Below are 14,029 nucleotides of genomic sequence, written 5' to 3'. Positions count from 1 at the left end.
TTTATATTGAAAATACATGGAAAGAACAAAAAAAAAAAGAAACTAAATATTACATTCTTCTTTATATAAAACACCTGAGAAGTTCTGCTATGTAGGCTACTACTACTGCTTTTCAATGATGCAGAATTACATTTGGATATCACTCTATTTTAACAATCATAGAACCAAGCCATTGATTGTTTAAATAATTTTACTCATGATTCACATTAACACAGAAACAGAGCTATTTAAAGTGTGCATAAATACATGAAGAAGCATTTAGAGATGATTATTTTAGATTGAAGCCACTTGCTTCAGCTTTCCATGCAGACAATGTGCAGTCCCTAAACCGTGCAGTGTGCTCTAGGCAACATCACACCCTGGTCTCTACAACTGCATCTTAAATTTTTAATGTCCTGTGGCAGCAAATGCATACTATTGCTAAAATGAGGACCACCCCATTTAAGATTCAAAACCAAGCTGAAATAGCTAGAGACCTAAAAGAATTTTCTAGCATCGCGATACAGTGAGGACAATCCTAGGCAGCTTTCTGCAACACATTTTTCCCACAGTGCTACAGTATCTGCCCTCAACTCTTTTGCTGCTAGGAGATGGTTCACGCTGGTTTTAGCACTTGATGAGACAGAAAAAACCAAGATTCCTTCACTGAGGATGATTAACAAGAGAAAAGAACATGGGGAAAGAAGAGGCAGGGTAACCCCAAAAGGATCATATGCTATATCCTAAATGTTAAAGCGTGACATGAAGGAGAAACATTTATTTTAAGTATCTAAATAAAACAACTTTTTGGTGAATTATTTCATTATAACACTCTTTGAAAACAGGATGAGAATACATTGTGTAGGTTAGGTCAGGAAAACGTGGTGGGTAAGAATTACAGGAGCACATCTGACCAGTGTATAGTGTAAAAGGCAGAAAGGAGAACAACAAATGATGTTGAGAAAAGAGAACGGATGCAAGAAATGGAAGCTAATGATGCAAAGGAGAGAGAGCTGCAAGAATGATACACACAAAATTTAGCAGCTACTTTTTTCTATTACCTGAAAGCTTCAAAAATAGAGCCAGGGAAGATAAACAGAAAGTTGTAAAACTTTAAATAGAAATAATACAGTGAAAGTTGAAATTTTTGTTCTTAAGAAAAGATAGCATGAAAAGGAGAGTCATAAAATAGGGGAAAAACCCCAACAGCATATTTGAGAAGATGATTTAGGTACTGAAAGGACACAGAGTGCATTGAGGAGATGTTTTAGGGTATGGTCTAAGTGGGAAGAAATGTTCACCCGCAACAGAACAAAGGAATAATGGAAATAGAAAACACTAAATTACATTTACTTGTGATTCAGTTCTTCAGGACAGCTGTGAAAGGATAAGCATGAGAAACAGGGCAGGACAGAGACAAATGGCCACACAGAAGCAGCAGGTGGTATCTGATCAGATGAAACCCCTCAGTACTGGATCAAAAGGAAAAGGAAAGAAGGGGAAGGCAGTCCTGCAGCATTCCCTTTAGAGGCAGAGTAGAAGGAAGTGGTCACACAGCAGAAAACAAAAAGGCCAGCTTGGTACAAGAAGTACAAAGTTCCACCAATGCATTACTTAGCACAACCCTACATCTAACTTGTGCAAACAAGTACTTTTATTAAGGTGCTTTCATTAGAGGTGTTACCTCAATTAGAATCAGTTTTGGTATTTGTATGCAGAACTTTACCACATCACACTGACATTCCATGCTTTAAAGAATAAAATGTGAAGGAAGACACAGAATCAAGAAACACCAGTAACACTGAACCCATTTCAGAGGCCAGAAAGAGCATAGAGGACTAGTTTAATAAATCACTTCAAATACAATTGAGAACTAAGAAAAAGGGAACACGGAATATGAGTCTAATGACCTTGCAAGGAAAGAGACATTGGAAATCCTGGTTAAAACTGCCAGGATACAGACACTGATGGGAGGAGACGACAGCCAAGCAGTTAATATAGAGAGCATGAACTTGGAGGTGAGACAATAAAGACAACAGGAAGTAGCAGGTGTTCAGACAACCTGAGTCTACAGTAGGCTGTCTCTGGAGAATGAGGAAAGCTTGCTTGGTACTTGAACAGGAAATTAAGGAGAAAGAAAGGACTAAGAGTAGATAAATAAAGATTGACAAGCATGAGAGTAACAGAGCATCTTAAGACCTCCCTTCTAACCAAAACCAGGAAGCCAAGAACAGGCAAGAACACAAATCCAACCACAGAAGTCTTTCAGAATAACAAAAGAGTGTAGAAATTAAGGAAGTGGGCAAGCATCCCAGCAAGGTATCCTGAAAAAGTTTTATGAAATTGCTCCCATGACTAAGAAAGGTAAAAAACAGCACAGTGAATCGTTTATTTGCATCTTTTGAAGAAGGAAGGAGTTCTGAGAGATCACTGCAGTGACCTTGCATTTTGCCAAGAAAAAAAAAAAGTTAATACACAAGAACAGCTATCAGGAAATAATGCATTCCATAAATTAAAAAAAAAACATTGTTATTGAGAACATTACCATTGTAATCTCTTATCAGGACACAAATGTTCTGAAAATTTGTGCCTAAAGGGCTGTATAATTTAGATGTAAATAACTAGGTTACACACATCCGACTATTTAAAATTAATATTTTTCAACAACCACAGATCCTAAGACTGTCCTCAGAAAATGTTCACCTACATGCTAGAAGTTAATCCAAATTACAATCTAAAAAAAAAAAAAAAAAAAAAAAAAAAAAAAAAAAAAAAAATTCAAAATGGTGGATATATCTGTGCAGGGTTGTGATCAAATCTTATGCAGCAAATTAACACAGTGAAGAAAATTATCAGAAATAGACTGTGAGGGTACAAATACAGATGATGATGATAATAGGTAGAAAGATACTCACTGAATCCTCGTCTTGAATCATCTGAACTAAATTATCAAGTACTGGAGTGAGATTTCTGAGGGAAGAAAAGTTAGGAAGATGATGAAATCAGCAGTTTCTCCTCATCCATTCTCTTTTTTTATTTAGAAGAAAGAAAATTCTTACTTGGATTTCATGTTGTTAAAGTTTTTGCCTAATGCCAAGTGTCTTATTGATCGGTTTTTACTGAGCCAGACTACAAGGGTTGAGAGGTCAGATTCTAGGCCTGTAAAGAATCACATTAGATTAGGAATCAAAACACAGTTTCACAAGAGACCCAGACCAGGTCCAATTACTGATGCTATATTCAAGTAATTATATCAGTGTACTAATTTCAAAAATGTGTGGAAAATTTTCCATTCTTCTATCTTTAAATCTTTTTCTCATTAGTGCCTCTGCTTTTCTATGAGAATAAATGCTTTCTCTAAAATAAACCCTTTAAATCTCCATGCTAATCAGCTATTAAAGGCACCTCTCAGAAACACAGAAGAGAATTCAGTCCACAGTCCAACCACCCAAGGGTAGTTCCTTGTACTGCCAGGCAGAGTTTGAAGTTCCTTGGAGAATTCTGAAATAATGCTAATCACTATTTTAGTAGAGCTGTGTACCAACAATATTTCAAAGCCTTCAAAAGCCCGCAAAAAAAGCTAACATAACACACTACAAATAAAATGACCTGAAAAACAAGGCAAATTTTATTCTACTCCTGAGTAAAAGAAAACTAACTTTACTATTCCCAAGCTAGTTATGTGTTTGAGGAGTCCACTAGCTAGATTACAATGATTTCAAACTCAGATTCACAGCATAATTTAGATTTCAAATATTTGTATTTATTTAGAAAAACAAATCTTTTGGCCTAACTGGGCTGGATCAGTAGCTCTCACAGCTTTTCACTTGTCCATCCCACTCTTCTTGGGCATTCCACCGTAATGGGAATCTGTTTCTGAAATACTTTTGCACTTGGCTGATAGAGGGGCAAACACAGCAGGTGAATTCTTCCAGTTCATACATCTCCACCTTGAATCTGCAAGATGAGAAGCGAGCTCATATTCCCAGGAATACCCATGCTAGGAAGCACAGAGACTCCAAAGCAGAAATATTCCATGACTTATTCAAAGACTTTTCCAAAGACTCAAGCAGGCCTTTTCTGACCTGAAGCTCTTATCTCCAAATTTCCACCCTCAGCTTCATTCTGTATCAGACCTTTCCCTTTGTTTTTTCACTACACTGCCAATTTTCATTCAGCTTCTCATTCTCTTGTACTTAAACCTAATTTACTCTGGATTTAATATGAGCTTGGTGCCATTATTTTATTCTGCTGTGTTACACTGATCTCAAACAAAAAACTTATGCGGGTGCAGTTAGTCTTTCAATGTTTCTTAACAAGACGTCTTGGTCTGAGACATTTCCATAACTAACATGGCCAATAATTACAAAGCAAGAGCAACCATCTTTGGTTACACTGAGAGCTGAAACAAAAAGCATTTCTTGACTTGCATGAGCCTCCGTTCCTGTTCTATGTACTTACCATTGTCTGAAATATCTAGGCTGGTGATATTGTGTATTTCTGCTATGCATCCTTCCAAGACTTGTGCACCTCCAGATCTTAACTAGAGACAAAACATCATCCATTTTTGCAAACTAGTTATGGTTTCAAGATCACACAGAAGACAGTGGTAGGAGCTTTGTGAATACAGAAGGCACTAGCAGCGGCAAAAACAACAGCAACAGAAGAAGTTATAGACATCAAAATGACAGCCTGTGCACACATTTCTACTGTTCTCATCCTTACTCTCAGTATTTGCATACAAATGAGAAAAGGGACTCTCTTTCCTTTCTCTTAAACTACCTCTCAGCCTTTAAATGGGGAAAATACTTAAATGGTTAAACACAGCAAATGCTTTAGCACTTGTGCTGGGCAGTGCCTGAAGGACTGGGGTGAGCATTCTCTAAATGAATGGCCCAGGACATTTCCAGTGTCTGGTGATAAAAAAAAATAAACTTAGACCAGCCTATCAACCTGCAACACTGGCACCCTTGAACGCCACTACAGTCAGGCCTTACAGTGAGCATCTTCTTCCAGCTCTTAGCACAATGCTAAGGTGCCCAAAAGATAAGTGGGGGGCAGACAAAAAAACCTCAATTAAATTATGCCTCCCTGTTGCTGAAAAGAAAATTCAAATAACCAATTGTAAAACAGCCATAAAAGACAATAAACAAGAAAAAACAGTAATATAGTCATTCTTGAGAAATAGCAATAAAAGAAAAAAAATTGCAACAATAACAAAAATGCCTGGCTGCAAAGTATCAATTATGATATTATTAATCTGAAATATTACATGACTATAAAAGAAATGAGAGGATTTAATGAAAAAACAATGAAATGTTCTAGGAGAAAGCATCAGCATTAAGAATTAAAGAAATGAAATCTTACACACTTATTTACTAATGCTACTGAATTAACACAACCTTTTTTTTTCCAAAGGAGCAAAAGCATTTTTCTTTTTTTTTTTTTTTTTTTTTTTTTTTTGCAGCTATGCACATTTATATAACATGCATTTCTCTTTATAAACATCTCCCAGTAAAAGATTTTAGCTAAAGTGGGAAAAAAAAGGAAATTTTATTTTTACATTTTCCATCTTCATGTTATTTGCTTCAAAAATAATGGAAAGCTTTTTCAAAACTCTTCAAGGCTTTTTCATCTCCTGTATATAAAAAATGTGTAATATTTTACTTAGTTCACTTACTCGGGTAAATATCCTGAATCTACCTGCTGATATTTCTGTGGACCATCAACTTTTATCCATCTTATAATTAAAGAGCCACAAATGCCTTCTAGAAGCATTTTTCAATAAAGACTTATTTGGCACTTTTTTGAAAGTTTGAGGTATATGATGGGTTAACAAGCAGCTGAATAACTTGACTTGAATATCTGGAGAATGGCGGTCAAAGATTACACATAAATCATAAATCACATGAGATTTATGTGTGATAAATGTGTGAGAAGTACAGAACATAAGGCACCTTTCTTCCTCTCCATAAATCAAAGCCTGCCTATCCTTCACCTCATCCTCTCAATAAGTAGTCATATTACAGGCTGCATTCGGGCCAGAAGTGCTGCAAATTTAACTCTATTTTAGTAAGAGCATTTATAGCATTTGCTGTATGAAAGCCAAAATCATTCAGTTTTGCTTTGTGCTGCTCTCTCAGTGTGGCCCACCACAAGACAACCATTTCACACAGAGTGTCACATCTGCTACTGCAGAACCTATGGAAGTGGCAGATCATACATGGAGCTGGATTGGTTGTTGGTAGGGTAAAGTTCTATGCACTAAAATTATACTCACAATAGAATCCAAATGCTTATTGCTATATATACTTTGAGGGCTGAAGTGGACAATTTTTCAGGAATAGCTTTCAATCTTGTACCAGATAACTCTACATTCAAAATTTTAAATATATAAAGATTTCATGAGCACAAATGGTGATATCTATCTGATCTGAAAGTGATGGCAAAAACTCCACTTTTAGGATCACAATTTGCTGCAACTGTGTTAAAATATTATGCACATAAATATATATATATATAAAAGCAGAGATGACTTGAAGTGCTGTTTGTCAATGTGGTCTTTGATACTGACGAAAAGACCCTCTGCAACACCTTCTATATGACATACTTCTGAGACTACAAAGAAAAAGCTCTTATCAAAAAATGAAGAATAACCCTTCTACAATTAAAAATGCCAAGTGTGTTCAGAGCGATGAGGTACTAACATGGGAAGGGCAAACAAAGCTGCTTACTGATTTAACAATTAAGGTAAAGCATGGAGGGTACTTACACAGTGACCAAGCTAAGGGAAGCAGAAGGGAAAAGAGTGAAATACATCAGTGCTGAGCAGGTAGAAATAAAAATGTAATTTTCATAGTAAAAAATAATTTAAAAAAACAACCAAACAAGCAATAGAAAATGATTAAGCTTGGAGATAATCTACCAGAAAATTATGGGAGCAAATGAAAAATGGTGGGAGAGGGAAGGAACACAAATTTATCCTCCCATACTTGAGTACAGCTTGCCTGATGCAGGAAAGAAGAGGGCAAAGCTGAAGCATCAGCTTTATAGCCCCCTAGCAGCATGTGCTTGCAGGAACTGGGAGTAGTGGTTACTGGCTCCAAGCTTCCCACCACTCTCTTTCCAGGTATAGATTACCCTGCCCAGATTCCAGACGGTCAGGGAGAGGTGGAGCAGGATCCAGAGGTGCTGGACTCATTGAGAGCACTCCCAGCTGCCGGCACATCAACTTCCCTGCTGGTGGAAGCATAACTTCTTTCCAAAGCACATGAGAATGGATAAAGCTCAGTGATGGGGAAAAAAATGTTAAGGGAAGGATCTAAGGAAGTGCTGTCAGTTTGGAGGGACCAGCTACAGGGATGCAACACTGAGTTGGGCAGGATTCCTTCCTTTCTGTCACAAGAGTCAGCCATGACCACAAGTGCTTTGGTGTCCAATAAATCTCATTGCTCCTTGAAGGGCTCTTTCACATCCCATCCTGGGTGTAATTTCATGAAAGGGTAATATTTTCTCTCCTGTCAGCCCTTGTTGATTTACATGCTAATTTATACTCTCATTACTTATATTTGTGTTTTATTGATTTATTCATTTAAGGCTATGATCATAGGACTTCATTTTTATTATGTTAATTACTCCTCCCTTTTCCTTCCTTCCTCCGAAAGATAAATTATCATCCGGGTGACCCCTCTACTCAGAAGTCAGAAGCATATGTACTGGACTTGAAAGCTTTTCTATATGGAATTTACATGTAGTTCTCTTCAAAGCAACAGTATTTTACAAAAAAGTCTAAAATGTCAGAAACTATTATATGCATTCACAATTATTTGGTTTTTTATTCATAAGGAAGTCTGTGCACATTTCAAAAGCAATTGACCACAAACGTAAAGGCAAGGATTACTGCACTCCAACGTGGTTATCAATATTGCATATTTTCTACCTAAAGGGAAACCACTGTATTTGCAGGCACTTCTAGAACAGTTAATACTCAGAGGGCATTGGAAGTATCTAACAAATGGGAAGCTTTCTTTGCAGCTTAAAAAACGGGGAAGTCAGAGAAGGCCTAAGCCTAAACTGGTTCATGTTGGTTTTGGCAAGAGTCCACCACACGGCTTTCTAAAAAATGACTTTGCCTCAAGTGGCTTCTCAGGGCTGTGTCTGATCTTTTCAAGTTCTGCTTTAACCATGCAGGAATCATCCTGCAAGAGTATGGACAATCCTGGGAAACAGAGTGCACAGCAAAGCACAGGGAAGCAAGAGGAAACAAGATCAGTTGCCACAATTGTTCTTACTTATTCTAGAGGCCACTTTTACAGTTCTTCTTATGTTAATAACTTTTACCAAAGTACCTTATTGGCTTGAATTGATTAATTGATTAGGAAAATAAATTTTCTCCCAAGGTTCAAAAGCAAACCTGCAGAAGAGGAAGCATGCCTTCGGTTCTGAAGGAAGACAATCTGACAGAAAACATGTCTTCAGGGCATGCAGCTTCCTTAGAGCCATTCAAATTTAGGCACCCTGGAAAATCCTGCTGCTAATCACACCACCAGAGAGCAGAAGCTGCCAAGCATCCAACAGGCTGGCTCAGTGTGTACTACAGCTGCACTGCAAGGAGGATTTTGCTAGTCAGGTGCTTTGAACCTCTGTGCTTGTTATTTAGGATGCTGTAACACATCCTAACTTTTACCATCACTGCCTCTCTGAGTTCTACCTTTCTCACAGCTTTTGACTAGGAGAAAGAATATCTTGCCCAGTAGATTTCACAAGAACTCTAAAGGCTTGTCATTGCACATTTTGAACACATCCTGATAAATATTCCTTACCTCACAGCTACTGAGGTCTAAAGACACCTCCTTCAGATTGTGATTGCAAGCCAGGCCTAATAAAAGCGCTCTGAAAAAGATCAATTTTAGAACCGCTTTAAAAAAATAAAGAGCAGTTTTACATCATCATCTAAGTGATCACAGGTTAATACATCTATAATGCAAAGATCCATTTCAAAATGACACCAGCTGAGCAATTATTTCTTAAATGACAATGGCAGCACAAGCCTGCCACATTCAGAACACTCCAGGAGCTTCAAAAACTGCAGGGATGCAAGGCTAATGAAGAAACTCTAAAGTTAATGCACCATCAACATTTAATAACATTCATCAGAGATAAATTTTCTTCAACATTTGCTTTCAAAGAGCACCATATGGTCATAACTGGAGTGCTCTGTCATACAACCATACAAATGCTCTGATTTTCCAAAAATCTAGGAAAAAATTAGGTTTTTAAAATAATGGAAGATGCCATGCAGGCATTTCAGTCAGGCACAATGCCTGTAACACTCGAAGGCTGAAGCATGTTCCAGTATCACAAAATTCTCCACGTCCACAACCCAACAAGTATTTACAGATTTCAAAATGACACCCCTATGCAATGGTATCCTTTGCCTTTAGGCAGACTGGCAGACATGTGAAGTAATGACTAATTATGGTTTTCATAAATCCACTTTTAAAGTCCTACAGAAGTTTGTTTCCACATCTAAAAGCTAGTGTTAATATCAAACTTATATTAATACTGCTAAACCAGAAAGCACAACAGTATGTGTAATAGAGAAGCAACAAATAAAATCTGTGTATACCTTCTAAAATCTTCAGAATAGATGCAGTTTTGAATTAATAATTCAACAGAGAAACAGAAGGACTTCCTTCTCCAACTTCATTTCAGCCAAAAGCAGCTAACCAAGTGACTGATGCATGCAGATAAAAACCAACCCCTTCTGATGAGCCATTTGTCTACACACTTGCTATGCAAGTAATGTGTCAAAGTGACATTTGAAATGTGTGTGCCTTGGGCAGGTTTTCATTTAAACCTATTTATATCTTCTGTCCTGCTGGTATAATCAGACCTTCCCTATTAACAAAGGCAAATGTCTTGTGCTTATTTACTTAAGCTATTAATATATGAGGGGAGGCAAGGTGGGGAGGAAGTAAAAGTTCTGCAACAGTTCTCACAAAATTTTAGATGATCTTGTCTATCTTTCTTACCCAGTCATGTTTTTTTATTCAGTCAGTCTGGCTGATGGTAAGTTTGCAAAGAGCTTCCTAAACATTTCCAGGAAATAAAAAAAAAAAAAATGTAGCGCAAGCATAAATGAAGTTCAGATTAAAAAAAGACATACAGTGCTGCTTCAGTTGTACACTTTTCACAGGAAGGAAAAAAAAAAGGTCTTTTTCCCTAACCTCTTCCTTATAAATTCACCCTAAGAAAATCCCCTTATTTCTCAATTCTTTGTCATGAAACCAGCCTTCAAAGGGCTTGAAGCCAGACATCTTATACTTACACTTGGCCACTATGTTTAAATCACACACGACAACACATGGAGAGGTCTTATCAACTGTGCATGATGCAGAATGCAAGAATTGGCCTTGTAATTAGCATTTGCATGAGAAGCATATCAGAAACTTGTCTTGTTACAGCACAGACAGATCAAAATACAAGTTTTGGCAATGCCTGTAAAATTCAACAAAAATGCCAACTTATACTTCAACAAGGACAAGGGTACAAACTGCCTCCATTAAAAAAATGGTGAAAAAAAGAGTGAGCTGCAAATGGAATATTAACTATATTACCTATGTACAAGATAAACCCTCTCTCCACCCACCACATGGCATCCTCATAGTACAGCTTCATCAGCAAACTTACTCCCTGAAAGGCTTGATTTACACTGTCCAAGCAAGTTCATGTCCTTCACAGACTGCATCCATTAATCTTTAAACTCACTGAGTTAGCACATGCAATTAAACATACCACAGCTGTGGATCTAAAGGAAGCCTATAAAGAAATCAAATAACAAGTAATTAGGGGAATTTGGAACGCAGGATGTTAGGTATCTGCATTTTAACTATCACATTTTTCTCTAGGCAGGATTGATCTTGAATCACACATTGAACTTGGTGACCTCTGGTTCATGGACACAAACCAGGAACGTCTCCTTTGTCACTGGACAGCTCCAATTCCAAAGGCTTTTTTACATATGCTGATGAATGATGCTAGGAAAGTACTATTATTATACCATATTTTTTAAATTTTTTCTTCCTGGAGCCATCTTTCATGTACTCTTGCAGTCTTGGCAATGACAAGTAAGTCTGCCTTGAAAAAAAAGTGTTTCTATCTTCTTGTGTTTAACCAACACAGTGATCTTGATGGTTCTGGAGAAGTTTTGTAATCTTGCACTTAAGAACAAAAGGCTAAGCAGCTGTCCCACAATACACATCCTCAGTTCTTTTAACACCAGATTAACTTCCACAGGACATTTTTGAAGTGGATTAATCAAGCCATGTAGGGTTTGAGAGGTAAAGCAAGGTGTCCTGCAGATGAAAGTCCTCTGTAGTGTTGTAACACATTCAGCTCAAACTGAATGAAAAATTTAGGTCAGAGAAAAAGCACATCACAGAAATTACCAAAAAGTACTAACAGCTTCTGTCCTACCTCCCAGGCAGAGGTGAATGCTGTCACCAGAACAAAAGCAGTCCAGGCCAAAATACCAGACAGCTGAGAGTGGCATGGAGGCTCTGAGACCATTCACATCCAGCTGGACTTTGCCCCAGCCTGGAGCTTTCTGTGCTAGTGAAAGAGCTTTCTGCTCTCAACTCATCCTATGCTCCCCATCATTGCCTCTCTACTTCCACCAACACCAGTCAGGCAAGTAACTCCCTCCAACCCAATTCAGTCAAATTGAGCCAGATTATCTTAAATATTACCAGAAGCAGTTTTTTGCTAATGCATATTTTGACTGAAAATGACTAGGAAGATACCATTTGCTGCCCAGCTGGCAAGCAAAGGGTCACAGGTTTTTGGGAGAAATTAATATACTAACATCTTTCCTGAGCACAGGCAATTGTACAGCACTCACCTGCTCAAATTCCTCATACCATATGAGATACTCAACATGACAAGAGGAGAACCTTAATGAACCTTAATATTTGGTGCTTCTCACCTTTCCTAATCTCTGTGGATATATTCAAATGTTCCACGGTATTCTCTTTTTCCTGTCAAACCAATACTGTCTTCTGTAGTAGTCACATCCATCCTTGTTTTTCTTCCCTGCGGCCCTCCACCATAGGATCAATAGCTCTAAATTAATCAGAGCCAACTATGTTTCAAAAAAATCACCTACTGTTTGAAAACACATCTGTACCACCTAATACTGGCAAAGTCTGAGCAAGCACAACAACAACCAAGAGTATCACACAGAACAAAGTGAAAGGTCAGAGCTAAAATGGCTCCTGCAGTTGAATGTGGATTTCAATCCAGTGCATCTGACTTAACCATCAGGCTCTTCTCAGAGGGGCCAAGCAACAAGACAAGAGGCCACAGGCAAAAACTGATGCAGAGGAAGTTCCACCTGAACATGAGGAAGAATTTTACTGTGCAGGTGACTATGCATAGGAACGGGTTTCCCAGATAGGTTGTGGAGTCTTCCCCACTGGAGATACTCAAGAACTATCTGGATGCAATCCTGTGCCATGTGCTGTAGGATAACCATGCTTGAGCAGGAAGGTTGGACCAAATGACCCACTGTGGGCCCTCCCAACCTGACCCATTCTGTGATTCTGTGATATTGTATTGCCTTCTTCAATACTGACATGCATTAAGAAAAAAATCTCCAAAACTGCATACACTACTCTTTCTGCTGTTGCACTTGTCACTCTTCCCTCCCTTAGCTTCCTCCAGAGAGTATCAAAACATTTCCATTCCATTCTCACTAACTACTCTTTATATCCCACATCTCCAATTTTGCCATCAACTCCTGTCCATTAGATACTCCCCATTCCTCTTCCCCTCTGAAGGCAGGCTCCCAACAATACAAGGATACCTCCATGCACCTACATCCATATTAAGATTGCAAAATATGTAGTGAACGTGTGTCTAGGTGTCTGCTACGGATAAGGTCATGTGTACTTTAACACATATTACTTAGGAAGATGACACTTTGAAAAGAGCCCTTTCTTTAATTAAGCCAAACAAAACACCAGCATTCTGCCAGAATCACAGAATAGCCTATCTAGACTAGAACTATCTCTCTAAGCCTATCTTGTCTTTAAAACACACTTTTAAATTTCATGTCTGAAAATTTCAACACAGTTCAAATCCAGACACATCACAAGAAGGGTGACAGTGCTTCACAATTTCCCTCAGCCTAAAGAACCTGTTAGTCACAGGCTGGGTGACATGCAAGAAGGCTCATTTCACTCAGCATTCCTGGAAACGGCTGCCATTGTCTCCTCCCCTGAAAGGAGAACATAGCTCTGTGCAATAGGTTTCTCCTCCCAAACACTGCAACAGGCTCTGTTTCATTATGGCTGTTGCAATAATGCAGTCCCAAAGGAATGGCGCTTACACAAGCCTATAATCCCATTTCACTGTGGAGCAGTTTTGTTTGTAAGCCACAAAGAAAGAAATATATCCCAAAAATGCTGACAGAAGCTAAACAACTGTGACATTCCCAGAGCAAAAAATATGATTAATAGCCTCAACTGTGAGATGGAAAGAACATTTTATGAATGTGTGACCATCAGAAAACTTATTCTTCTAATATCAATAATGTACAATAGGGAAAAAAAAAAGAAAGCAGAATTCTTTCCCCTTCCTTTTTACTATGAGGTACTCATATAACAACAATGCAAACTAGGTTTTAGGCACAGGAGAAAATGAAATTAAATTCTTACTTTAGAGGCTCAGGAGGGAGTTTAGTTCCTGAAAGGTTAATCTGCATCAAAGCAAGTGAGCTGCTGAAAAACTGTTTGAAGGAGGGAGGGACTTCTTTTCCTTTTCTGTAAGTACACAAATTTATTAGGAAGTAGCATTTAGACACTCCTCATTCCAATAAATAGTGAACGCAAGCCATCAGAAATGTAATGATCTTTTACAGTTTAATTGCTCTACCTTCAGCAGTTCTGTAATCAGTGGCTCTCAATTAGCTTAGAATTATAATGTCATCAAAATGTTGATTCAACAAACAATCCTCACAACTGCACTGCTGCACAGAAGACGTTACTAT

The 14,029-nt window shown here is 38.0% G+C and overlaps 1 protein-coding gene across 7 annotated transcripts in view; it reads right to left on the bottom strand.

Moving 5' to 3' along the window:
- Positions 1–14,029, bottom strand: part of CARMIL1 (capping protein regulator and myosin 1 linker 1) — a 191,893-nt gene that overhangs the window by 65,111 nt on the left and 112,753 nt on the right. For all 7 annotated transcript variants that reach the window (XM_068194254.1, XM_068194269.1, XM_068194260.1 and 4 more), the window contains exons 16-20: positions 13,698–13,802; positions 8,802–8,871; positions 4,441–4,522; positions 3,039–3,138; positions 2,895–2,949 (exon numbers count right to left, since the gene is read on the bottom strand). In XM_068194254.1, coding sequence (XP_068050355.1) covers positions 2,895–2,949; positions 3,039–3,138; positions 4,441–4,522; positions 8,802–8,871; positions 13,698–13,802 — 412 coding nt within the window. The remainder of the gene's footprint in view (positions 1–2,894; positions 2,950–3,038; positions 3,139–4,440; positions 4,523–8,801; positions 8,872–13,697; positions 13,803–14,029) is intronic.

Source organism: Anomalospiza imberbis, chromosome 1 (genome assembly GCF_031753505.1).
Source record: "Anomalospiza imberbis isolate Cuckoo-Finch-1a 21T00152 chromosome 1, ASM3175350v1, whole genome shotgun sequence".
Classification (NCBI taxonomy): domain Eukaryota; kingdom Metazoa; phylum Chordata; class Aves; order Passeriformes; family Viduidae; genus Anomalospiza; species Anomalospiza imberbis.
Note: the sequence above shows the minus strand (reverse complement) of the source record. Positions and strands in the feature narration are given on the sequence as shown.